This window comes from Mustela lutreola, chromosome 14 (genome assembly GCF_030435805.1).
Source record: "Mustela lutreola isolate mMusLut2 chromosome 14, mMusLut2.pri, whole genome shotgun sequence".
Taxonomy (NCBI): domain Eukaryota; kingdom Metazoa; phylum Chordata; class Mammalia; order Carnivora; family Mustelidae; genus Mustela; species Mustela lutreola.
In genome coordinates, this window is record NC_081303.1 from 17,892,071 (window position 1) to 17,916,685 (window position 24,615).

Consider the following 24,615-nt stretch of genomic DNA (forward strand, 5'->3'; position numbering starts at 1 on the left):
TTATTGTTCAGAGGATCCCGAGGACCTGTTGCTTCTAGTGACCCCCATTTGAGGACCTGCGATCATTTGCCTGACCACAGTGGGAGCGACCACCCACTCCCATGTGATAGTTCAACAAATTCCTACTGGCAGCTCTTAAATGGTTCCTCTTCAGGCCCAGGTTCTCTTAGATAGGCTGGCTACTGGCAGCTCTAACGTCCCCAGGAAAAGGGATGGCAGATTTCTCCCTCCTCCTTCACTTCATCCTTAAAAGCAGACGAGGTGTGCAGAACCGTTGCTGCTCTTGACTGCCGGGGGAGAAATCATCACAAATGCAGCAAAATGACTCTAGTGCCTGAAGCGTATTTAAAAGGAAAGGCCAGAGAGAAGCCCAATCTGTTAAAAACATAAATGGCCCCCTATTAGGATTCAGGACACCGGGTCCGTGTCTGGTGTCGTGCCCAGGGAACCTTTCGGTTTCCTAGAATTGAGAGTGGCCAGTAAGGAAAAGCAAGGGTCTCTGCCTCAGAAGCTACATAGCTCACCACATGGGGATGCCCTGGGCCTGTGATGTGGGGGTCGCCCAGCCCCCCAGGACTGAAGCTATCCACCTCCCCCTTTGACTGCCTCCTTGCCATGGAGAGTAATCTGTCCTGCAGCCTCATTCTTCTTCCTTCCTTCTCTCCCCTTAGGCACCCCTCTCGCCCGAGCCAGCATCAAAAGTACAAAGGTGGACGGGGCCTCCTATTTCCGGCACAAAGAAAGGCTTCTGCGCATCTCTATCCGCCACATGGTTAAATCCCAGGTGTTCTACTGGATCGTGCTGAGCCTCGTGGCTCTCAACACTGCCTGTGTGGCCATCGTCCATCACAACCAGCCCCAGTGGCTCACGCATCTTCTCTGTAAGTGGCCAGTGAGCGCTGGTCAGCGTGGTGCAGCTGGATTCGGGTGTGAACACAAGCAGACGGGCGTCCTGCTGGGCCCGGCAGTACTCTTGGTTGGGAGGGCAGCGTTGGTTGCCTCAAGGGGTGGGGATATCACAGCACTGGTACCCTTGTCGTTCATGATCAAATTGGATGAATCTTCTCCTGATAAGACCACAAAATGGGGTTAGCCTTGGGTACTCTAAGGCTTTCACTGAATATCATAAGGAGACTAAATGGTATAGAGCATTTTGGTCACCTAAGTCCTGGGGAGAAAGTTCTTAGGCCAGTGGTTACTTCTAATAGACCAAGACGGGAACGTCTAGGTCGGCTCTGGGCAGGGCTGCCACTGGTGTAAGTGGGGATCCAGGGTGCTGTCACAGGTGCGAGTGTGTAGGGCGAATCCTGCTCTTTCATCAGTGCCATGGTAAAGCCCTTTCTTTCTCTCCTGAGAGCCATATTCCATTTAACGGCCAGTGACAAGCCCATCCATTGAGAGAGAGCAAAGCTGATGTGTGGAGTGTGCCTGGGCCCCCCAGGTCAGAGTGTATCCAGATATCATCAGGTTTTTCCTGCGGTTCACCTGATATGGTCACTGAATGCTGGCGTTGAGGGCTCCTCCGTAAGGTTCAGGAGGTTGGGCTGGAGGACGCGGGAGCCCATGGCATCTACAAAACAAATGCTTCTGCTCTTGATGCTTTCAGACTATGCAGAGTTTTTGTTTCTGGGACTGTTCCTCTTGGAGATGTCCCTGAAGATGTATGGCATGGGGCCTCGACTTTATTTTCACTCTTCATTCAACTGCTTTGATTTTGGGGTAAGTGGTCCCGAGCCCACCTATCCTCCTGCTTCACGTTGATATGCCACAGTTTGAGATAAGCAGCTCACTCCACTGCTCAGCATGAAGCACTGAAATCGGAATTTAAAAAGGGCTAGAGGGAGGGCAGGAATAAGGGGATCCTTCCCTTACCAGGATTTGTTTGTTTGCTGGTTTAAAGCTCTTATATTTCTGATGTTTTTGTTGAAGTGTAACATGCACACCATTGTGTACACTTAAGTGTAGAGCTGAATGAATTCGACAGAGCTGCCCATAGCAAGGTTTTAACCACTTGCTGACTTGGGGGAAGCCTGAGAGAGAACAAAGGAACTGATTCCAGAAGGTGGCTCAGTAAGAAAGAGAAGCTTATATACTTGTTTTGTTTTGTTTTTTAGTTCAGTTTAAAAATGGGAAAATTATCTAGATACACCCTCATGCAAACATGCACATTCACACACACACACACACACACACACACACACACACACATACACACGCTCAGTCACTCCTCCCTTAGCAGGTTCCCACATAGATCATTTCATCCAGTGTTCACTTCCTAAATGATGTTGATACGTAAATGTGTGCCTATCTAACCATCTTCAAGATGTTCTGACATACCAGTCCTCCCACTCCGCTCAGGACTCCTAGCCTCTGTTACAGATCCCATTTGCAGATGAGTGAAGAGAGAACATCGTGTGCAAGTTCATATACCCAGTTAGCAGCAGAACAAGGTTGCAAAACTTTGGGTTCCTGAACCACTTCTCTTTCTGCCAAACCCATTTCTATTCCTGCCAGTTCTTTAGTTAGGTGCTAACGATTCTGAGCCCTTGCCAATCTGCATTTTTCACTTGAAACATATGCTTCTGGGTATGGGCAATTTTCAGGCACAACAGCTAGTGAAAGACCATTCCCTATATACGTACTTTTTAGCATTGCAGCAAGGATTAATTTTTGTCACTTCTCCTAGTGCATTGTGTAGAACATAGTAGACATTCAGTGAACATATAAAGGCCCAATTGTTAATTTGACATTGCTCCTTCCTACAACAATCAGAATCTATATGCCATCAACTAGTACTGTCACACTGGGATGTGTGGGACCTGAGTGACTGAAAGATACTTCACATATGGGTGACTGAACCATTCTTGGTAGAAATAAATTCTAGGACAGTGAGAGAATGTGGACCTCCTCTGAGGTTTTTACATTGAAATGCAACCTGTATTAACTTAAATTTGTTTTGTTGCTTCGAGTACCACTCTTTTGTGTGTTTGTTCAAGGTGTTATTATGTAAGAAGAGTTGTGGCTCTCAGGTTTGTGCAGAAGCAGTGACTGGCTCTGGTAGTTTCCACCAAGGACAGAGCAGCAGTCAGTGAACCAGTCTCCAGCATGAAGGAGTGACGTCAGGAAGGGGAATGGAGAGCAGTGTGGAGGGAGGCAGTAGAGTCTCATTTTCCCTCGGCAGCCTTCACAAATAGGTGGTTTTGTTGGAGTTGTGCTGGGTGGGGAAGGGAGAGTTTTAATTTCACTGCAGCGCAGTGACAGGTGTTGACTGCTGAATGCCAGAAGGCTCCTCTCTTCTCCTCCTTCTCCTCACTGTGGCTGGGTTTGGCTCTTTAGGTCACAGTGGGGAGTATCTTTGAAGTGGTCTGGGCAATCTTCAGACCTGGTACATCTTTTGGAATCAGTGTCTTGCGAGCTCTCCGGCTTCTAAGAATATTTAAAATAACCAAGTAAGTGATCAGAATCTGGACTCCTCCCAACCACCTGTGAGAGTGGATGTACTCTCTTCCTTAGTATATTTCCTTCCATCCCCTTTTCTCCTTCGCCACGTGTTCCCCTTACCACGTCCCCTACTCTGTTCTTCAGCACCGCTTCCTCCAAAAATCAGACCAGAAAAATACCTATGATGCCAGATCCCATGCCACACTCCCAAGGGGAGCCTCATTGTTGCTGACATCTCTCCTGCACACAAGTTTACAAATGCAGCCTGTTTCATAGACTACCAGGCAGCTGGACTTGGGGATAATTTTTAAATACAGTGTTCACTGCTGTAATGTTTGGATTTTGTAGGTATTGGGCATCTCTGCGAAACCTGGTGGTCTCCTTGATGAGTTCTATGAAGTCTATCATCAGTTTGCTCTTCCTCCTCTTCCTCTTCATTGTTGTCTTTGCTCTCTTAGGAATGCAGCTGTTCGGAGGCAGGTAAGCACCAATGAACTTTCCATTCAAAAGAGCCTCAAAACCCAGTCTTCAGCCTCTGAGCAGGAGGGCTTCTAATTTGGTCACCATGCCACCATTCTATTTGCTTTGGCCCACATCAACCACTGTGTGTGTGTGTGTGTGTGTGTGTGTGTGTGTGTGTATAAAACCAATGTCTCTGCTTCTAATCTTTTCACAATGTACAGGGTTCTGGATCTGGAGACCCCTCTCTTTGGAGCTGTCCCTAAAATAAAATGTACAGTGTGGGGCCTTATAAATCAAGATCAGTCCAAACCCCATCTCATAATCTGTACCTTCAAAGTGCACAGCCTACCAGTAATAGTCACTATAATACCATCTTCATAAATTACATGGAATGGGGAGAAATTAGGGAAGAAGAGGATATGGAGAAAGGGTAAAAGAAGTGACAAAGAGGTAAGAGAAAACTTGGTATGTGAGATTTTCATTTTATTTTTCTCTCCGAACTTCTTTTTCAGGTTTAACTTTAATGACGGGACTCCTTCGGCAAACTTTGACACCTTCCCAGCAGCCATCATGACCGTATTCCAGGTATGAGGCCAACTGGCAGTTAAAAATATTATGTAGGATCTTTTGGAGCTCACACCACAAAATGATATGTTAGGAGAATCCTACTTTAATACCCCAGGCTCGTCCCAGGCAACTGGAACTCTTGTTGAGTAATTATCATCACAATAATTCCTAGAATCTGTGTAGCTGCATGCTTACCAATAATAGAAAAGCTCTATCATGATTAAATTATTGGCCTTTTCCCTATACTTGTGAGTTTACAAGAGATATTAAAGCAAAGACATTCAGTAACTTTTATAATATTTATGACAACCATCAAGTGAACTTTATTCCAGGAATGCAAGGATGGTTCAGCATGCACAAATTAATCAATGTGATCTACCACATTACCAAAATAAAGGATAAAAATCATGGGTTATTTGAATAGATGCAGAAAAAAATTTATAAAATTTAACATTCATTCATTATAAAATTCTCAGTGAAGTAGGTATGGAAGGACCCTACGTCAACATAATAAAAGCCATATGTGACAAACCCACAGCCAAGTCATACTCACTGGTAAAAAGCTGAAGGCTTTTTCTCTAAGACTAGGAACAAGACAAGGATGTATACTTGCGCCACTTTTATTCTGCATAGTGCTGGAAGTCCTAGCCACAGCAATCAGACAAGAAAAAGAAATAAAAATCATCCAGATTGGTAAGGAAGAAGTAAAACTGTCATATCACATTTATGGTTTTTTGAAATTGGAAGCATCTCCTGACCCATATGTCCATTTAATGAATTATTTTTTCAACCCACCTCATCCCCCCCCCCCCACAAAAATATGTTTTTAAATCATGGAGGAAAACTAAAAAATCAGCAATGCGGAGAGCTAAAGAAAACACTGTTTATCTAGACTTTGAGGCTAAACCAGAACCCAGGTTTCTGGAACTGGAGTCCATGAGGCTCTTTCTAATAATGCTTCTGTCCCAAGAACTTTATCTTAGCTCTCCTTGGATGAACTGATAGTGACTAGACCACCTGATCTGTGTAGTTCCTATAGGTCTGGCAAAGCTGGAAGTGGAGGGACTCTATAGTCAGACTCAGAATAGAATCTTCCCTTGTGATGCTCTCTTTCCATTTTCAACATTTAAAATTATCTTCCTTATCAGAAGAAAGTTTGTAATTATTCATGGAAGTGACTTTATTTTTCTCCCTGGCAGAATGGCGAAGCAAGAGGCCAGAATTTTCCTTTTTACATTGGCCCCATTTTCTCAACCAACCCAAATCTCTGACTTGCCTGTTGTTTGCTTTACATAGATCCTAACAGGGGAGGACTGGAATGAGGTGATGTACAATGGGATCCGCTCCCAGGGTGGAGTCAGCTCAGGCATGTGGTCAGCTATCTATTTCATTGTGCTCACCTTGTTTGGAAACTGTATCCTTTTTAAGATAGTCCTCTTCATGCTGCCTGCCTGCCTGGACCAGCATTGAGGAGGTTGGTTGTGGTGGTGGTGGTAGAGTTAGGTGGGAATTTTTTTTTGGGGGGGGGGATTCAGGATATTACTTGGTATACTAAGAGAAACAAGGATTCAGATCTTTTTTTTTTTTTTTTTTTTAGATTTTATTTATTTATTTGACAGAGAAAGATCACAAGTAGGCAGAGCAGCAGGTAGAGAGAGGGGAAGTAGGTTCCCTACTGAGCAGAGAGTCCAATATGGGAGCTCGATCCCAGAACCCTGAGATCATGACCTGAGCTGAAGGCTGAGGCTTAACCCACTGAGCCATCCAGCCACCCCAAGGATTCTGATCTTAAAGAGATTATATACTAGTTGGGTAAAGAAGACAAATGTAGACAAAGGAAATAAAGTATTATCCAAATCTTCAGCATACACTAATAATAACACGTGAGGCTCTTATACTGAGTAGTTGGAAATACTATCAGCTGGGGAAAATAAGAGGTGACAAAGATAACTGTTAGGCTGAAATAGTGGCCACATTGTAATATTAATAAATTAATTACATGTTAATATAGAACAGGACCTGCACATAGTAAGATCTCAGAAATATCAGTATTATGATTAATGATGTTGCTATTTAGCATAGCTAACACTTATTGTATTTGTGATATTCACGAGAGCCTGTACTAAATGTTTTATAGGAACTAGTTCATCTGACCCATGACTTAGAAGAAGTAAGTCAAACAATTATTAAATTGTACGGGGAGATTGGAAATCAAGTCCATTTAATTCCCAAACCCATACCTGGTCGTAGGATCTAGACTAGGAAGATTTAGGTTTTAATCTCAGCAATTCTGTTTACCAGCTTTGTGGCCTCAGGAAAGTCCCCTAATCTGCCTGAGCTTTTAGTTTTCAACTCTGTAAGGAGGATAACAGCATCGATTCCTTTATTAGTTGTGAGTAGTAGGTGAGATCATTTATTTGGATGCACCTTATGTACTACAGACTTCTACACAATCACTGGATGTTTGTGGGAGATGGGACTTCCCTTGAAATGGCATTGGTGGAGTAAGAAGGGAGAGCCATGTGATGTAGCTGTACTTCTGCTTTTCCCATATTCTCATGGAGACAAGCTATTCCTTTAACTTTTCTGCCCCCAAAATTTCTAGGGCCCAGAGCAGACTGTGAACCAAACATGAGACACCCATAGGAGGAAAGTTATCCAGTGGGTCACAGAAAAGGAAGTCCAGTTTGTGACAATGGCACCTTGAGTTCCCTGTTCCTCTGAGGGTAGTCAGACCTGGACTTTGATGCTAAAACCAGCTCTATATTCTGCAACGCCGGGACCTCAAAGACAGTTGGAAAATTGGGACTTCAGTGGCTAGAGCTTGGAATGGAAATGTGTTCCATAATGATCTTGTATGCTCCATGACATTGTTGTTGAATAAAATATGGAAGTCTTCTAAGATAAAAAGAATGAGAGAACTTAGCATTCCATTATTGAGAGCCATTCAGTGATGGGTCTGTGGAATCTTCTTTTCACCTTTAAGATCAGAGTAGGATCTTGGTCTGGGTGGGCTTCAATTCTAGCTTCCCAGAAAGGAGAGGTAAACTCCAGCATTGAGCTCCCTAACATCACATTGTGCCAGATTCAATATTGCTATGAGTGGAGGCCATACGTGTCTAAAGGCCCCCTTACTCCAGCTTGGCCCCTGAGTGGTTGGATTCAGCTATCTCCACGTCCTAGGCAAAGAGAAGATCTGTGGAAGGAAGAAGCGATACTCTCCTTCAGACAGAACTGCATAACCTCTGCCTAACTGATGCCATGGGGTAGCTTCTCTTCCTGCTGGATCTCAGACAGCAAAGACCTTGAGGAAACCCTCTCAGTCTTGCTGAAGCCTTTTGGTTTTCTTACTTGCCCATCCTTAACCCATCACCCCAGACACACTGCTGAACGTGTTCTTGGCCATTGCTGTGGACAATCTGGCCAATGCCCAGGAGCTGACCAAGGTAAGCATTCTCTGCAGATCTCATGGTTTTCTTGTGCCATTGAGCATTTCATCTAGAGCATGGAAACACCCTAGCTGCTTTGCATACCTCACAGGATCATTGTTAGGATCCAGTAAAATACTCTACGTGGGAGACTAGAGCAGGCTGAGAAGATGTGTGTTCTTAGTAGCTCTAGTCATTTCACCTGAACTGGCTTTCCCCAGTGTCGTTACAAAGAGGGGACACCTACACCAGGAATGGAGGTGAGGGGATGAGGTCCTTGCCTGATCACCTGGGGTGAGGCCACTTAGCTGGGCAGGAGAAAGGGCACGAGTAGAGGCACAGCCTTAACAATGTACTCTGGACGGGTCTGACTGGAAGGGCCCTGTTCCATTCCTTGCATGCACTGCAGAACATCTGAGATGTGTCAGCTCCATTTTCTGACCTCCACTGCCATGCGCTCCACTAGGGGCTAGAGCTTAGGGTAGAATCCCATGGCTTTCCTGAGAAACTGTGGGGAAGCCTATGGGGCAGGCTGGAGACCAGAACTACTGGCCATGCCAGGCTGTGGAGGCTTCTGTCTCCCAAGGTGCCCGGCACCTGGCCACCTGACGCCTCTGAGCCCAACCCACCCTCCTCCTGCCTTGTTTAAGGTCCTTCCCTGCCTTCCTCGTCTCACCTGGTGTCCCGAACTTGTGGGGAGAGCCGGGGAGCTATTCTCCTTCATGGGGATCCCAGGCAAAGCCATCTCTGCTTTGTGTCTAGGATGAGCAAGAAGAAGAGGAGGCTTTCAACCAGAAACATGCATTGCAGAAGGCCAAGGAGGTCAGCCCGATGTCTGCACCCAACATGCCTTCTATCGAGTGAGTTGGCTGTCCCCACTTAACTGACCCCTGGGCTCCTGTGCTAACAGCCAATTCATCCACTCAAAATGGTATATTCTCAGAGGATGCCTCCTCCGTGCTGGGAAATGTCCTTAGGATACAACGGTGAACAAGACAGCGTCCTCTCATGGAGTTTTATTTTAGTGAGAGAGATAATAGACGTGTAAATGATTTTAGGTGGTGATCACTGCTCTAAGGCACATAGAGCAGGATAACACAGAGGAAAAAGAATTGGATAGAGTACTTACAGGCAGCCTGGAAGGGATTCTTTGAAGAGGTGAAATTCAAGCAGAGATCTGTACGTGGAGAAGGCGGTCATGTGACATCAGAAAGGAAGAGCTTTCTCCAGCGAGGGTGCGGGGTGGCTGGTGGGCACGGAGCAAGGAGAAATAGAAGGAGACATGGCCACGAAGATCCTGGAGGCCCAGCTAAAGGGTCTTAGCCTTTTTTCTAATTGCAGCCGTGGAGGGTCTAAGGCAGAAGGATGGATACTATGTGACCTATGCTTTTTTAAAAACATGTTTTATTTATTTGTTTGAGACAGAGCATGAGAAGGGGGAGGGGCAGAAGGAAAGGGAGAAGCAGACTTCCTGCTCAGCAGGGAACTGGATGTGGGGCCTGACCTCGGACCCTGAGATCGTGACTTGAGCCCAAGGCAGACACTTAATCAACTGAACCACCCAGGTGCCTCATATAGCATGATATATACTTTAAAAGGTCGCTCTGCTCTATGAAGAAGGGCCCAGGGTGGAGGCAGGGAGACAGAGGGTTGGCTCTAAGAGTAAAGTAGGTGACAGTAGTGGTGGTTGAAACCATAGCAATGGAGGAGATGAGAATCCCATTCAGTCTGTGCTTTGGAGGGAGGACCAATAGGAAGAGGTGATGGGTTAAATGGGCTGGGGGTGGGGATAAGAAGAAAAAAGAAATATTTCTCTCATGTTTTAAGTTTTGATGCAACTAGGTAGATGGTGCTGGTACTTCCTGAGAGTCTGGAGAACAGTGGAAATCCAAGGTTCATTTTGGCCACAATAAATCTGAGATGCTTAGAGAACATCTAAGTGAAGATGCTGAATAGGCCATTGGTTACATGAGGGCGAAGCTCAAAAGAAAAGTCCGCGTTGGAAATGAGGAGTTGGGGGGAGACATTTGTATTTGGACAGTATTAAGCTCTCAGCACGGGTGAGCTGGCAGAGAGTTGTCATGGAGACAGGGTTGTTCAGGACAGAGGCCCAGAGCTCTCCTGTGCCTCGAGGTCTGGCAGAGGAGAAACCCGCAGAGGACACCGGGAGCAATTAGGAGTAGAAAGAAAGGACAGGGAAGTGTCCTATCGTGGGGACCTAGAGAAGAGAACTCTTCAGGAAGGCACAAGTGGACAGTACAGCCAAATACCATCGAAAGATCACATAAGCTGAGGACAGAAAAGGGGCCATTGGGTTTGGCAAAATGAATGTTGTTAGCAACCTTCAGTTTCAGTGGCCCAGTGGGAACAGAATCCAGCTGGAGTGGATTAGGGAGAGACTGGCCAATGATAGTGGAGCAACGAGCGTAGACTTAAAGGATTTAGCCTGGACCTGAAGTTGCTGGCAGAACTAGCAAGGCGTGGGCCTGGTGTAGAGCCAGAGGAAGGTGTTGGAGGAGGAGCTGAGAATCCCGTTTGTGGCTTCTGAGCCTCTGTGAGGTCTGGGTGGGTGGCCCTGGGAATGGATGGGGAGGCTTTGAGGCCCCCGGGAGGTGCAACTCTACCTGGATACTAGACCCTGTCATCTACTACTTGAATCTGGTTGGGGAGAAGCCTTTCTTCGTCAGGTGCTCATGGGAAGGGCTCTGAATGTCCTCTGCCTCACCCTTTAGAATCATCCCAGAGTTATATGTGGGGCTCTCCTTCCCCTGGATGGTCATCGTCTTGCCCTCACCTTTCAAAACTGAAGGCCTGGCCTCCAAGCCACTTCTCTGTGAGCGAGAAAAAAAAATCGGCCCTCAAACTTTGTTAATGATTAATGGAGAAAGGCAGAGCAACTCCTTCCTCTCTGGAATAATCTCTGGGCCTTGAGTCGTTCCTTCCTCACCTTCCCTGCACTCATGAGTTTCGGTTAAAAATATACACACACAGGTATGCAAACATGCTGATGGGGAGGGCTGGCTGTCACTTAGGAGTGGGTGGTTCTATTTACTGAGATGAAGAAGCAGGGGAAGAGTGGGTTTGGAGACGTGAGTTGGGAAGATGCTTGGCCCAGAGTAGAAACTCACTATTTGTGGAATGAAAGAATGAATGAAATGCTGGTAGACATAGGGCTGTAGGCAGTGAGCTGTGTGCGTGTCTGGGCACGGTGAGGTGGAAGAAGGTGCTATACCATCCAAGATGAGCGGAGATCTAGCTCTGGTCATAGAGTGGGTGCTGCTGGTGGGAGCGATGTCAGGGTGGGTGGGTGCTACTCCGGAGTGCAGGCAGGACCCCTGATTTCTGGACTACCGGACAACCGAGGAGGTGGGTGTCCATAGAGAAACCTGAAAAGAGCATTGTCACAAGTCAGGAGGTCTGAGGGCTGGTTCTGTCACTCCCATGCTCAGTGTCCTTGGACAGAGAGCCACTGAGGATCCTAGAAACTCTGTTGCCCCATCTTTGAAGTAGGAAGGATGCCGCTGCCCTTCCTGATCCACAAGGTTAATGTCAGGTGTATGTGAGGTCACGTATGCATGAGCTGGAGCGATGTCAGTGCTTCTCTGTGTGATTTTTAGGAGTGAAGGTGTATTAATGATGGGCTGTGAATTGGGATATGTGTATGTGTGAGTGGAGAAGTGGAGTTTGAAGTGTGTATCTGGTCTGTATGGGAATTAAAAGTTGGGTCTCTTTTTGCCTGGCCTGTGTGTGTGTGTGTGTGTGTGTGTGCGCGTGCACATGTGTGCATTCATGAGGAAGAGAATTCTTCCATGTACTTAAACTCTTGACTCATATGCTTCTGGAGAGCTGATACTTGAGTATTGGAAAATTTGCAAAGAGATGGTAGCATCTGCTTCCCCTAGTGGGTGTGCATGCTGCCTGGCTAGAGCGGGTCCTTCTCGTTCTGTGTGCTACCCAGGCTTGGCACTGGCACCCCACGTGGGCCTCCTCACACGGCAGCTGCCTCTGCTGAGGGCTGCACACAGTTGGGGCGCTTGCAGGCCTCTCCACAGTGATGTCTGCACCCACCCCGTGGATGCTCGTACACACTGTGCCTCTTCCAGATGCCAAGTGAGGCTCCCACGAGCTGCCTCTCTTCCCTCAGCTCACCCGTGTCTCAGGCTTCCGTGTGGCTGTGGGACATGGCAGTTGAGCAGTGCTTCTCGGTCTAGCATGTTCTCTGTTGGTCAGGGAGGGAGCAGCAGTTGCCAAGCATGTCCCAGGTTGAGGCCAGACTGGGTCTGTCAGCCCACATTGGGGGCGGGCTCGCTCCACGGGTGTTCACATGTGTCGTCCTCCACTGGAGCATGGACATGACGCCAAGAGCTTCATTTCTAGGAGTCCCATTTGCCTTTGTGGGTAATGCCCACACCCTGCCGGTCTGACCTTCTCTGGACCTTGGAAAGGGAAGGACACAGCATGTGTGTATCTGGAGAAAGATTTTCTCCCCTGCGCATGGCTGAGAAGGCTGACACTATGCTTTCCCTAGCTGACCAGACGGAGTCTGGAAGACCTCTGGCTGGGATCACTGTGTTGCACAGTTGCAGGGCTGTCGCACGTATCCTGAAGTACACGGCCAGCAGCCCATGGCACGGGGACCCTTCCTGTGGCTGTGGGCTGCTCCGTGGCTCTGATGGCCTGCATGGCGAGGCACGTGTTCCTGCATGAGTTACAGTGCCTGGACTGAGGAGCTGGGGAGTCACACCCATGTGTGAATCCCAGACGTGACTGGGGAAATACTACTCATGCAAGTTTGTAAGATTTCCAGAATAGATCTCGTAAGGGCAGTTCGGGGCAAGTGTGGGGGCCTGTGGGGCATGAAGACGGAGCACCTGAAGCCCTGTCCCCCATGAGATAAGACACCCGAGTGTCTGCATGTGCGCTTCCCACACCAGATCTGCGTGTCTGCACACAGTGAGGCAACAAAGGTCACTCCCAGGGCAAGTTGAAGGTTAGGAGCCTCCTGAGGGCAGCAGGCATGTGGAGAACGTGTGGGCACCTAGAGGACCCCGTGCCTCTCCCTGGAAACTGACTGGTGGCTGTGGGGCTTGTGGTTCTGAGAGGTGGGGGTGAACTGAACCTGTTCGTTTTTCTTTCCCAGAAGAGACAGAAGGCGAAGACACCACATGTCGATGTGGGAGCCACGCAGCAGCCACCTGTATGTGTGTACCGGTCTGCGTGTCTGTGAGCGGTTCTGTGTGTGTGTGGGGACGCCGTGTCTCCGCCCCCACCGCGGACACAGTGGCGCCGGGTGTGCATGTCAGCGTGTGCCGTGGTGTGTGCGTGTGTTCCGTGGACACTGTCCTCCGCACCTCTCCACTTGTGCTCAGTTCAGTGTGTGTCTACGGTACGTGACCCCGTGTGTCGTGCCCTTCTCCGTGCGGCCTGCGAGCAGGCACGCGGCGGCGTGCTTCCTCCGTGTGGGCGCGCGGGGCCCTCCACGGGGATGCGCGTGGGCACGTGTGAGCGGAAGTAGTGACGAGCCTCCCGCCCGCAGGAGCTCAGCCCCGTGCGCGTCACCGTGCGCGGGCCCGCGGCCGCGTGCGGGCTCGCCCAGGCCCTGAGCCGAGGCGTGCAGCAGGGGGCTTGAGAGGCAGCCGCCGGCGCTCTCGGCACACGCGGTCCCGTGGTTTCCATTAGCCGCCGTGGAAGAGAGCCACGGCACGCCTGTTCTCTGAGGGGGATGCCAGCCCGGGTCCGCTAGTCACCGCCGTCAGCTGTCCTCTCAGAGGATCCCGCCGCTGTGCTTCTCAGCCTGTGTCCCCCCCACTCCCGGCTGTCATCTGAGGGGCAGAGGACAGGGACAGCAGGGGGAACAAAGGTCTCTGACCCGGCATTAAGGGCCAGTGCGGAGCACAGGGTGGGTGTAGTTGGATGTCCTGAGGGCAAAGGAGAGCAGGGGAGTGCAGACCGGGTGAGCCTTAGTACCACTGTCCTGCAGGCCGCGGGGGCTCCATCCAGGGCTCGCGCCCCCCCCACCCCCGCGGCTGCGGAGCAGGAGGACAGTGGGAAGCCCCGCACGCTAGGAGGTGCTGCTCCAGCCGCCTCCTCGGGCGTGGCCCACTCTGCTCCTTGCCTCTCTCTGTGCTTCCTGTCTGCAGGTGCGGGGCTCTCCCGTTTGCTGCCCCCCCCCCCATGTGTCCCGCCCCTTTGCCGTGGCTGCTGAGGGCGGGTCTGCACCTCAGTGGCTCCCTGCCTCGCCTCCGGCTGTCCGGCTCTGACCCGGGTCCTCGCCCTTTTCCCTTTGGCAGGAGGGAGCGGAGGCGCCGGCACCACATGTCGGTGTGGGAGCAGCGCACCAGCCAGCTGCGGAGGCACATGCAGATGTCCAGCCAGGAGGCCCTCAATAAAGAGGAGGCCCCACCAATGAACCCCCTCAACCCCCTCAACCCGCTGAGCCCCCTCAACCCACTCAATGCCCACCCCAGCCTCTACCGGAGACCCAGGCCCATCGAGGGTCTGGGCCTGGGCCTGGAGAAGTGTGAGGAGGAGCGCATCAGCCGCGGGGGGTCCCTCAAGGGGGATGGAGGGGACCTGTCGAGTGCCCTGGACAACCAGAGGAGCCCCCTGTCCCTGGGCAAACGGGAGCCACCGTGGCTGGCCCGGCCCTGTCGTGGCCACTGTGACCCGACCCAGCAGGAGGCTGGGGGAGGGGAGACCGTGGTGACCTTCGAGGACCGTGCCAGGCACAGGCAGAGCCAGAGGCGCAGCCGGCACCGTCGCGTCAGGACAGAAGGCAAAGAGCTCTCCTCCACCTCTCGGAGCCGGTCGGCCAGCCAGGAGCGGAGTCTGGATGAAGGGGTGGCCACCGACGGGGAGAAGGACCGCGAGTCCAGGGGCAGCCACACGGGCAAGGAACCCACAATCCAGGAAGAGGAGAGAAGCCAAGACTTGAGGAGGTAGGGTGGTCACAGGAGTGCCCCGGAGGCATCTAGCCCTGCTGGTGAGAAGGATTCTCCAGGACCATCCTATCTGACCCTCGGTTTTCCCTTTTACAAAACGGAGAGGCTGCTAACACCCCCTTCATCAGGTGTGCGTGGCTATGATAGGTGAGGGACTCTGTTCCCTTGAAAACCAGCATCTGTTCTTCTAGGGCATCTCCTGTTGGGAGCGGGTCACAGGTGGGTGGACCAGAAGAAGGCCTGAACACTGCCTGGGGGTCCTAGCTGCCCCCCAGCTGGGTGGGTCGGGGTGGGAGACAGCAGATGCTATGCTCTCCAGCAAGGCTTTCGGGCTTCCCTCACTTTCCCCTCTTGTCTGGCTCACCCACCACTTGAGAACAGCTTCTTCCTATCTGAGCACCAGCAGTCTCCTCCTCTGTCCCTCCAGGACCAACAGTCTCATGGTGCCCAGAGGCTGCGGGCTGGCAGGAGCCCTCGATGAGGCCAACACGCCTCTGGTCCGGCCCGAGCCGGAGCTGGAAATGGGGAAGGACATGGTGCTGACGGAGCAGGAGGCGGAGGGCAGCAGCGAGCAAGCCCTGCTGGGCGACGTGCAGCTGGATATAGGCCGGGCCATCAGCCAGAGTGAGCCTGACCTCTCCTGCACCACAGCCAACACAGACAAGGCCAACACCGACAGCACCAGCGTCACCGTCGCCATCCCAGACGTGGGCCCCTTGGTGGACTCAACTGTGGTTCACAGTGAGAACGCAGTCCCTGTCCCCTTTGAACCTCATTGCCCATCCCACCCCGGGGCTGGGGACCATTGTGGCTCTGGAGTCACTCAGCGAGGCTATGGGGAAAATCCCACCAGCAGGATGAAGTCATTCGTCAGCAAGTAAACAATAGCAGTGGTCTTAGCTTGGTTTGCAGGAAAAACAAGTTGGAATTTTCTCCACCTTAAGCTTTGCCCATAAAATTTCCTTCAGCCTTGGCCCTGGTGACCACCATAGAGCCTTCAGCGAGATCACATGTGGTTTTGTACCCAGATATATGTTCAGCTGTTTGACTTGTAGTGTGAATATTTGGTGGTGGTCTCTAGGACCTCTGAGGTGCCCTGTCACTTGGACAGCTTAGGGAACCTCTGAAGGAGCAGGAGATGGCCCAGAGCTGCTCAATGTGGCTTCCACAAACCTCTGCTTCTCCCAGAGACTCAGATTGTCAGCCCAGTGAAAGCATTGAATTGGGTGATCTCTGAGGTCTTTCTCAGCACTAACATTTTAGGAATCTGTTACTCTTATCTACTCTTTTCTCCAAGGAGGTTTTACTCAGTTTTTATCCCAGATATCTCAGGAAATGGACATTAATTTTCAGACCTCAAAAGGGGAGACAAAAATCACTGGACTACCCCCACCCCCATCCCCTCCCTAACCCCACCCCAACCTCACTCCTGTCCTTGTTTCCCTTTTCCTCCCTCAATCCCATCCTTCTCTCAGCCCTAAACTTAATCTCTACCCCATGTCTGCCCTAACCCCATCCCTGCCCTAAGCCCACCCCTATCCTGTACTAACCCCACCCCCTTCCCTCCTTCCCGACTCCATCCCCTCCCTGACCCTCCCCACACACCCACTCCTGCCTTAATCCCACGTTTGCTCCATGGCCACTGAATTGCAACCTCCCTGGCTGTGTTTCTCCCGTTTCCTTCTTTTTCTGTTCACAGAACAGTTTTCTGCTCTCCCCGTTTTTCTTTCTCCCGGTGCTGCATCTCCATTCTGTCACCTTCTCTACACTCAGAATGCCAGCAGTACTTAAGAAAATGAAATCTCCCATGTGCAGTGCTCCCTGGGGTTGGCTTGGTCCTGTCTTGGGATTTCGGACAACCATTTTTGCTGTCTGTTTCATTTTATGCTCTAGTATTAGTGCTTTGGACCCTCTCTAATGAGAAACGTTAAGAAGTTTTTTTTCTGGGGCTGGTCGATGGCCTTGGTCATAGGTAAGAGCGTATTATCAGAGACCTTTTGGATGAGTTACGTCTTGGAAGGACTCAGAAGGGGCCGGAACCTCAAAGGTTTCCAGGGTAGAGGCATTCTCTGAGAGCGAACAGTGGTAGAGGCTGACGACATCCCCTGCCCTGTTTGGAGAGCTTCTGCCTCGCTGCCACTCACCCTGCATTGTGACTTGCATGTGGAAAGTGAGGGTGGTGGCCCAAGAGCTCCCCTCAGCCTCCGGCTCCTTCCTCCTCCCCATCCTGGAGTGCAGCCATGGTCCCATAGAGGCATGAATATTGCATTGCCATTTCAACATTAATCATGAATGAAACAAGCACAGACAGAAAGTCAGCCGCAAACAGAGTAACGGTTTCTTAAAATCTTCCATTGCAGTGTGAGATCATTGAAAGGCTACAGGATTTTGAATCGGGAACTAGCTGTATGAACCTAGGATAAGTACTTGAATTCCCTGAACTTCAATTTTCCTGACTGTATAATGGGCAGGACTACATGCCGCTCAGGGTGTAGTGAGGTGAAAATTCAGTAAATGAATATAGGCAAAGAATCTAGATCTTAGATATGTCAACTTTGTAAACTTTACAACAGAAACAAGCCTTCTCTGACCCTGGAAAATGTGATTATTATTTATACATCCAAAAAAGGGCATACCATGTAAAATTAGGGTGACGGCCAGGCAAGAACGAGAGTAAGGGCTTAACTCTGTGTAATAGTGAACATCTCCAGTGTTTGCAACGTACCTGGCTAGACACATTCCTCTAACCCCTTCCCCTCCTTTCTATCCTGTCCCCAAGGGATACCATTCTCACGGGTGGCAAGGTTTCTGATGATTTCACCATGTCCTTTTTGCAGTTAGCAACAAGACTGATGGAGAAGCCAGTCCCTTGAAGGAGGCAGAGATCAAAGAGGAGGAGGAAGAGGTGGAAAAGAAGCAGCAGAAGAAGGAGAAGCGCGAGACAGGCAAAGCCATGGTGCCCCACAGCTCCATGTTCATCTTCAGCACCACCAACCCGTAAGGCCCCCTCCTGTCACTCCCCCTTTGGTGCCAGGGTTAGAGCGAGGGCGGGGTGACGAGAAGGAGAGATCAGGGTCCACTCCTTCTCCTGATCCTTCTTAGTGGACTGTGGCTGGACACCCAGAACATATAGAACGCTCACTGGTGGAGCTGGGTCATGGGATTGAAAAGCCTCTGAGCTCTGTGCCAAGTCCACAAAATAAGATAGGGAAGCATGAGAGATGTCAGGAGAAAATGATCCCATGCCTCTTAGTCCTTTCATTTGGTTGGTGAGTTGTGTGGGGGTGGGGTGGGAGGAAGGCAGTCTACTTCAGATGTTTCACCAAATATTCCAGGGGTAGACAGAGCTGAGAATATGCAGCCTAGAATAAATAGATGGCCCACTGGGGTTTAAGAGTATTGGTCCCAGAACCCCAAATGTGGATTTTGAAATGGGCATGGTTCCTCAAAGCAGAGGTAGGGGCATAAGATGGAGGTGGCAGAGAAGATTGTGGAAGGTTAGACTGAGCTGTCTTTTGCCCCCAAAATGAGCAAGATGTACAGAGAGACCAGCTTCTGTGGCTAGGAAGACAGAAAGGTTTTCAGTGACCGTATGGGCAGTATTCTGGCAAGGCTCTGGGAAGGAAGGAACTTGGGCTAATGTATGTCAAGTCACAAGTCCAGAATACAGTCTGTGGAACATAATCACTTTAATCAGCATACTGGGGCTCATAAAAACCTGTCGCTGCTCTCATTAGGATCTTAGACTCCAGGTGTATCATTAACGTTTCTTGGTTCTTCCAATTTCCCTGCTATGCCCCAGTTTTTATATGGGGGCAGGGGGAGTAGACACTGAGAGGTGGTGGAGGGTACCATGTGGGCATGCGCAGTGCATATTGTCTGACTTGGGCTGCTCCGGTGGTTCAGACGTGCCTACGGATAATGTATCTTGGCTTGCGCTACTGCAGCCTCTAACCAATCTGATTACCTTCTCCCACTGGAGCTTTAAATCACGGGTGGTGCCTGCGAAATTAAATTGCTCTCCCTATGGCTTCCTCTGGCCAGGGCCTGGCTGTCTGGCGGAGGCTGATGTGCCCGCGGGTGGGGAGTAAAGGGGAGGGGGGGTGGGAAGCTGAGGCAGCTCCTTTGGCTCTGCCACTGCTCCCAGGATCCGCAGGGCCTGCCACTACATCGTGAGTCTGCGCTACTTTGAGATGTGCATTCTCCTGGTGATCGCGGCCAGCAGCATCGCCCTGGCAGCCGAGGACCCCGTCCTGACCAACTCCGAGCGCAACAAAGTGGGTGCATGGGAGCCGAGCCATCGGCCCTGGGACCCACCCCGTCCCAGCCCCTCCCCAGCCCCGTGTTGAAGGTGAACTAGGGAAGGTTCCTGGGGCAATGCGGAAGGCTTAAGAAATGGCCCATTCCTGTTGCTCAGGGCAGAGTATGGATTCTTCCTAGGTCAGCTCCTTCTTCCCAGACCCCTAAGGCTGCATTGGCAGGCCTTAACTCCAGAGCCAGCCAGTCTTTGCAGCCACCCAGGGGCTTGTGGTGGAGGTGGGTGGGGGGGAGGATCTCTGATGCCGGGTCTCGTGAGGGATATGCATGAATTTGGGAAGCTGAAACTCTACCCTGGGGAGCTGAGACATCTCCTGGAGGTCCCAAGTGTGTATGTCAGGAGGTATGAAGGAGGTGGGTGGGGAGGATTGCAACTGACAAGGATTCCAGGGCCCGAGGGAGAAATCTGTGGGACGTTTGGGACCCAAGAAGTTAAGTTCTGGCCAAGGGGAAGGAAGAGCCAAGGAATGACCACCGGATCCTGCGGCTCTAGGAGAATGCATGGCTCTTCTCCTCCCTGTGTCAGCTAACAGTGACAAGCCCAAGCTTCTGTTCTGAGGGAGAAGTGAGCTGGGGAGGGGGTGCAGGACGGCGTGCGTGTGGCCTGGTGACCACACCTGGGCCTCTTCCCTTTCCTGTGTCTTACAGGTCCTGAGGTATTTTGACTATGTTTTCACTGGCGTGTTCACCTTTGAAATGGTCATAAAGGTAAAAGCTTCCAGAGAAAAGCTGGGCTCCAGGGTTTGGATGGGTCATGGGTCTGCTCCTTTAGTATAGTGCTGCTCCCCAGTGCTGCCACCTACCAACCAATAACAGACCTCAGTAGGGCCTTTGGACACCCCTCTTCTGGCCTCAGGAGTCTGAGGAAGTCTATCATGGCCAGCATGACTGGGGGGGTCTGTTTAGACTGGGGCAGACCTGTGGGTATGGCCCATGGAGGAGCCTGTCCACTCTCAGACAGTCAGGAATGCAGACAGTGAAGGAGCAGGAGGCTGCCTGAGGACAAAGCAAAGGCTGGCGCCTTGCACCCCCCCTTCACCTGCTCCCCTCCATGTGTGTAGCATTCCTCAGGCACCCCTGACTGCCATAAAATGATAAATAGTTAACTTGCTGAGATCACAATCCTGCAAGACAGGAGTCTCCCTTGGTTTGCAAATGTCCTTGAGATTACAAAGAAGTTACCTTATCAATAGCCCTAATGTCACCCTCCCCTCCATAAAAAACCGAAGGAGGCGGAGGTAGAAGGAAAAGTAAATAAAGTTAAATTTCTTCTAAACCTAAATCTCACTAACAAGGATGCTTGATAGCAGGAATGTAACATTCCACCAGGAGACTCCCAATTGTCTTTACTTGATAGTAACCAGGCCTTCAATATCCTGATAGTGCTTTTTTCGCATGCGTGGGCTAACCGGCCAGTTCTGCTTCTGTAAGATTGCTTTGTCTGCTTTTACGCGGGGGTCCCCTGACCCAATTCACTGACGCCAAGTATGCCTGTTCAAACTGTCAATCAATCAGCTCAGCCCCACCCGAAACTTGTTTATATCTGTCTATAAAAACCCTGCACCAACCCAGCTCTGGACCTCTCGGCGTTATCAGCAACGAGCGCCGCAGAGGTCCAGGTTCGAACCTGCAATAAACGACCCTTGCTGATTGGCTTTGACTCACGTCTCTGGTGGTCTTTTAAGGTGAGGGTAATACTCTATTGGCATTTCAACAGGCATGGGGACTGTCCTTGCCTCCCGAGCATTGCCCCCTGGTTCAAGCCAAGGCAGAGGGTCAAGTAGGGATGAGTCCTCCCGGACTCCATGTAGTCCTAGCTGCACTTGCTGTTTACCAGTCTGTGCCCCATCAGCCTAACACCCCACTGTCTTGTTCATGGTCTCTGCCGTCTGGGGTATTCCTCATCTGTGCATATGTGGGGACCTCTGGTGCTCTGAGACACTAAAGGAAGGAGAAATGTGAGGCTGAGGAGTCTAGTTGAACCCTGGTGGCTATGACACGGGGCCTTGGACTTCACAGTTAGGTGGAGAGAGCCTGTGGGACCTGTCCTTTTGTTCTCCAGGTCCTTGTATAGGGTTGGTTGTGGAGGCAATGGCCGTAGAGGCATTGTCCTGGGGACCCCTGAGCTCCAGATGCATTGCCGGCTCCTGGGGGCTCATCCGCAGCTGTTCATATGCTTCTCCCGCAGATGATAGACCAAGGCTTGATCCTGCAGGACGGGTCCTACTTCCGCGACCTGTGGAACATCCTGGACTTCGTGGTGGTGGTTGGTGCATTGGTGGCCTTTGCTTTGGCGTAAGTGTAACTCTTTCTTCTTGTTCAATGTCCTTTCGTCCCTTCTTCCTGAGACTTGGACTGATTTGAGGCCTTCTCCAAGGCCAGCGTGAGAGGCAGTTCCCTCAGAGTGGTGCCAAAGAAAGCGGCCCTGGAAGTCTGCTTCCCACTTGCCCTCTGTGGTACCCCAGCGAGCCTCATAGCTTCAGCTCACTGCCCCAAACGGCAGCACTGGTGAAGGAGGAGCCAGGGGAGTCCCAAGGAAGAAGCCAGAGGCCCTGGAGTTCCTTTCTCGGAGATGAGTAAGCATGGGGAGGAGCTCACTCATGTGGGCAGTTCCTCCATGGGCTCAGGGAGGGACCCAGGACAGCTCATGTACCCTTCCTTTCTTGGGTATGTCAAACAAAGAATCCGCTTGGAAGAAGAATACAGAGGGTAGAACAGAGTCAGGGATTACAGACTGCCCATGAGCAGGGGTACCCCAGAGATATTTTATAGATATAAGAACCATGATCATGTGTTTAGCTCCAGAACCTAAGACTTTCACAACTTTCTTGGTAACGCACTGAGGAAAACATTCAGGTGACTAAGCCGTGCTCATTACATGTGGGGAACTTTTTTTCCCCCAGACACTGATCAGCTGTAGCAGGTTTTCAACCACATGCTGACATTTCCTGTGGCATCCAGTCAAGGAAGGGGCTCTCTGGGCCCTTCAGGGTTTAGCTAAGAAATACACATGATCAGGGCCTTTTCCCTAAGATGCTGTATAGAGTGCCCAGGAGATGAATGACAGCTTTAGGTCCCTGTCTGTACCTTGCTGCACTGCCAGAGAGCCTCCCCCTTTTCCAGTATACTGCCAAAGGGAAGGGGTAGAGCACCTGCAGAGGGTGGACCTTCCCAGGTCCAGGTGGTTAGAAAGGGCTCATCCATCCCTCCCTTCTCCACAAACACCATATCAGCTCCTTCCCATCCTGGCAGAGAAGGAGGTGGGGTGACAGTGAAGAAGGCACATTTTCTAAGTGTCTGAGGGTGGGGAGCTCTTTGTAGGAGAGATGAAATGTCCCCAGCTGTCCTAAGGACTTAAGATTTTCCAGAACCTAGAAGTGGGCCATTTGCATTGCTGTGCCAGCCACGGAGGACCCTCCAAAGGAGAGCCAGGTTCAATGTGGCTGGTGGCGCTGAGGTGGACTTGCAGGACAATGTCCGCGTACCTTGTCCCCCTTGTAGACCAGTGTATTAACCGCACCTACCTTTAGAGTTATATGGAATCACCTGTGCCTCTCACAAAAAGAAAGCCTCTTATTAGACATGACTGAGCTAGTTCCAAAGAAATTTCACAAAAGCATGGTATTTCCCCCAACATCTGGACCTTGTATAAATTCTTATCTCAAGATAAAAACCAAGACAACTTTGCTCTACCCAGGGGACTCCCAGCTCCTCTTCCTCCTTCTTAGAAAAACAATCATTCAAGTCCGGCTTTTTCCTCAGGAGGCCTACTTACTTTGTTAGGATAAATACCACCCTTGAGTTTTCAAAAGGTCAGTTTCCTTCTCATTTTATCAATTCATTTGCATATATTATTCACCATATTGTCCTTTCTTATTTTGATCTCAGTAAAGTAGTTTGTCTTTGAAGAAACAAAAGATGAGGAGAGAGAAGGAATGGGAAAGGATCCTCCCCATCTTTAGGAAGAACAGAGCTCATTGGGGTGACAGGGAAGGATTGGAGGAGGGGTGGGCTCTGGACTTGCTTTTGAATCCCAGCCCCTCTACGTACCTACGTGATGTCCTAGAGCTGCAGAGCAGGATAGTAAACTTCCTAATCTCGGTTTTTCATCTCTGCAATGGAGTCAAAACAATGCCTGCGGAGTGCTTAGCACCTAGGGCGTGGCACCACGTGAACAATCAACAAATGTCTTTTTTTTTTTTTTTTTTTTTTTTTTTTGATTTTATTTATTTATTTGACAGAGATCACAAGTAGGCAGAGAGGCAGGCAGAGAGAGAGAGAGGAGGAAGCAGGCTCTCTGCTCGGCAGAGAGCCCGATGCGGGACTCGATCCCGGGACGCGAGATCATGACCTGAGCCGAAGGCAGTGGCTTAACCCACTGAGCCACCCAGGTGCCCCAACAAATGTCTTTTTTAAACTTCCGTTCAGTCAGCCAGCATATAGGACATCATCCATCTCGATGGAATGTTCCATGATTTGTTGGATCTTAATTCCCTTCCTCATCCTTCCATTCTTTCATCGCATCCTGAAGTCGAGATGCCGGAGCCAAGTGTGTGTCGATGTATAATGTGTGCAAATGGCCGAAGGTGAACACAGGCTGGTTTCCACGTCCGGGCTGTTTTACACACACACATGCGCATACACACGCATGCAGACATGCGGGCGCGCACAGACCCACAGGCACCCAGACACACAACCCGGTAACCAGGCAGGTACGTAGGTGCCCGTGGGGAGGAGCTGTGTTTCAGCGGAAGCCTCTGCATGCCTGCCCCACGTCCACAGTCCTGTTGTCTTCTCCTCAGGTCCAGAGTGACAATGATGGGCTGGAGGGTTGTCATCTATCTTGTTCTCTTTTTTTGTGCCCTTTGAAAACATGGCGATGGTGGCTTTGGTGCTGGTGGCAGGGGAGGCCTTAACAGCCCCGGAACCGAAGCCTCTCTGTGGGTCCTCAGACCAGGTACAGTGCAGGGAACCCCAAGAATCCCCTGGTTCTGGGGTCCACACTTACGTGATGGATTGAGAGTTATGATCCATCACTTGTTTTAAGTGATGTCACTTCCTGAACTTTTTCTTAATGTCCCTGGAAGTGTAACTGGTACTTGCTCCCCCTTCTCCGTCCACTCTCTTGTGCTACCATCCTTCCCGGCTGGCCATGCACATCCCCTCTCCCCTTTCTCCTGCTCATGGAACAGGCTCACACCCGTCTCCTCTGGCCTTTGTCACGTCACGGAGGTCCAGGCAATGCTTTCTCTTGCTCACGTGCCACGCTTCCTAACTCTTTTCTCTCTCCTTCCTCATTAAGGGCACCAGAGAATTCAGCTCTCCCATCACTTTGGTAGGGTTGGCCCGGGTCCCCCCTGTCAGTGGAGTGAGGGCCTGGCCCGGGGCACACAGCAGAAGGAAGCCTGTGTTGCACAGCCGGGCCATGGTAGGAGGCTCAAGCCAGTAGGAAGCCAAAT

General features: G+C 50.6%; 1 protein-coding gene across 5 annotated transcripts in view; it reads left to right on the top strand.

Annotated features, from left to right (window-relative positions):
* CACNA1E (calcium voltage-gated channel subunit alpha1 E) overlaps positions 1-24,615 on the top strand; it is a 505,625-nt gene that overhangs the window by 416,726 nt on the left and 64,284 nt on the right. For all 5 annotated transcript variants that reach the window (XM_059145253.1, XM_059145252.1, XM_059145248.1 and 2 more), the window contains 15 exons: positions 672-881; positions 1,607-1,719; positions 3,337-3,449; positions 3,790-3,921; positions 4,416-4,488; positions 5,767-5,884; positions 7,849-7,916; positions 8,661-8,758; positions 13,039-13,095; positions 14,189-14,836; positions 15,267-15,580; positions 17,677-17,836; positions 18,987-19,116; positions 19,805-19,864; positions 21,345-21,451. In XM_059145253.1, the coding sequence (XP_059001236.1) occupies positions 672-881; positions 1,607-1,719; positions 3,337-3,449; positions 3,790-3,921; positions 4,416-4,488; positions 5,767-5,884; positions 7,849-7,916; positions 8,661-8,758; positions 13,039-13,095; positions 14,189-14,836; positions 15,267-15,580; positions 17,677-17,836; positions 18,987-19,116; positions 19,805-19,864; positions 21,345-21,451 (2,401 nt within the window). The remainder of the gene's footprint in view (positions 1-671; positions 882-1,606; positions 1,720-3,336; positions 3,450-3,789; positions 3,922-4,415; positions 4,489-5,766; positions 5,885-7,848; positions 7,917-8,660; positions 8,759-13,038; positions 13,096-14,188; positions 14,837-15,266; positions 15,581-17,676; positions 17,837-18,986; positions 19,117-19,804; positions 19,865-21,344; positions 21,452-24,615) is intronic.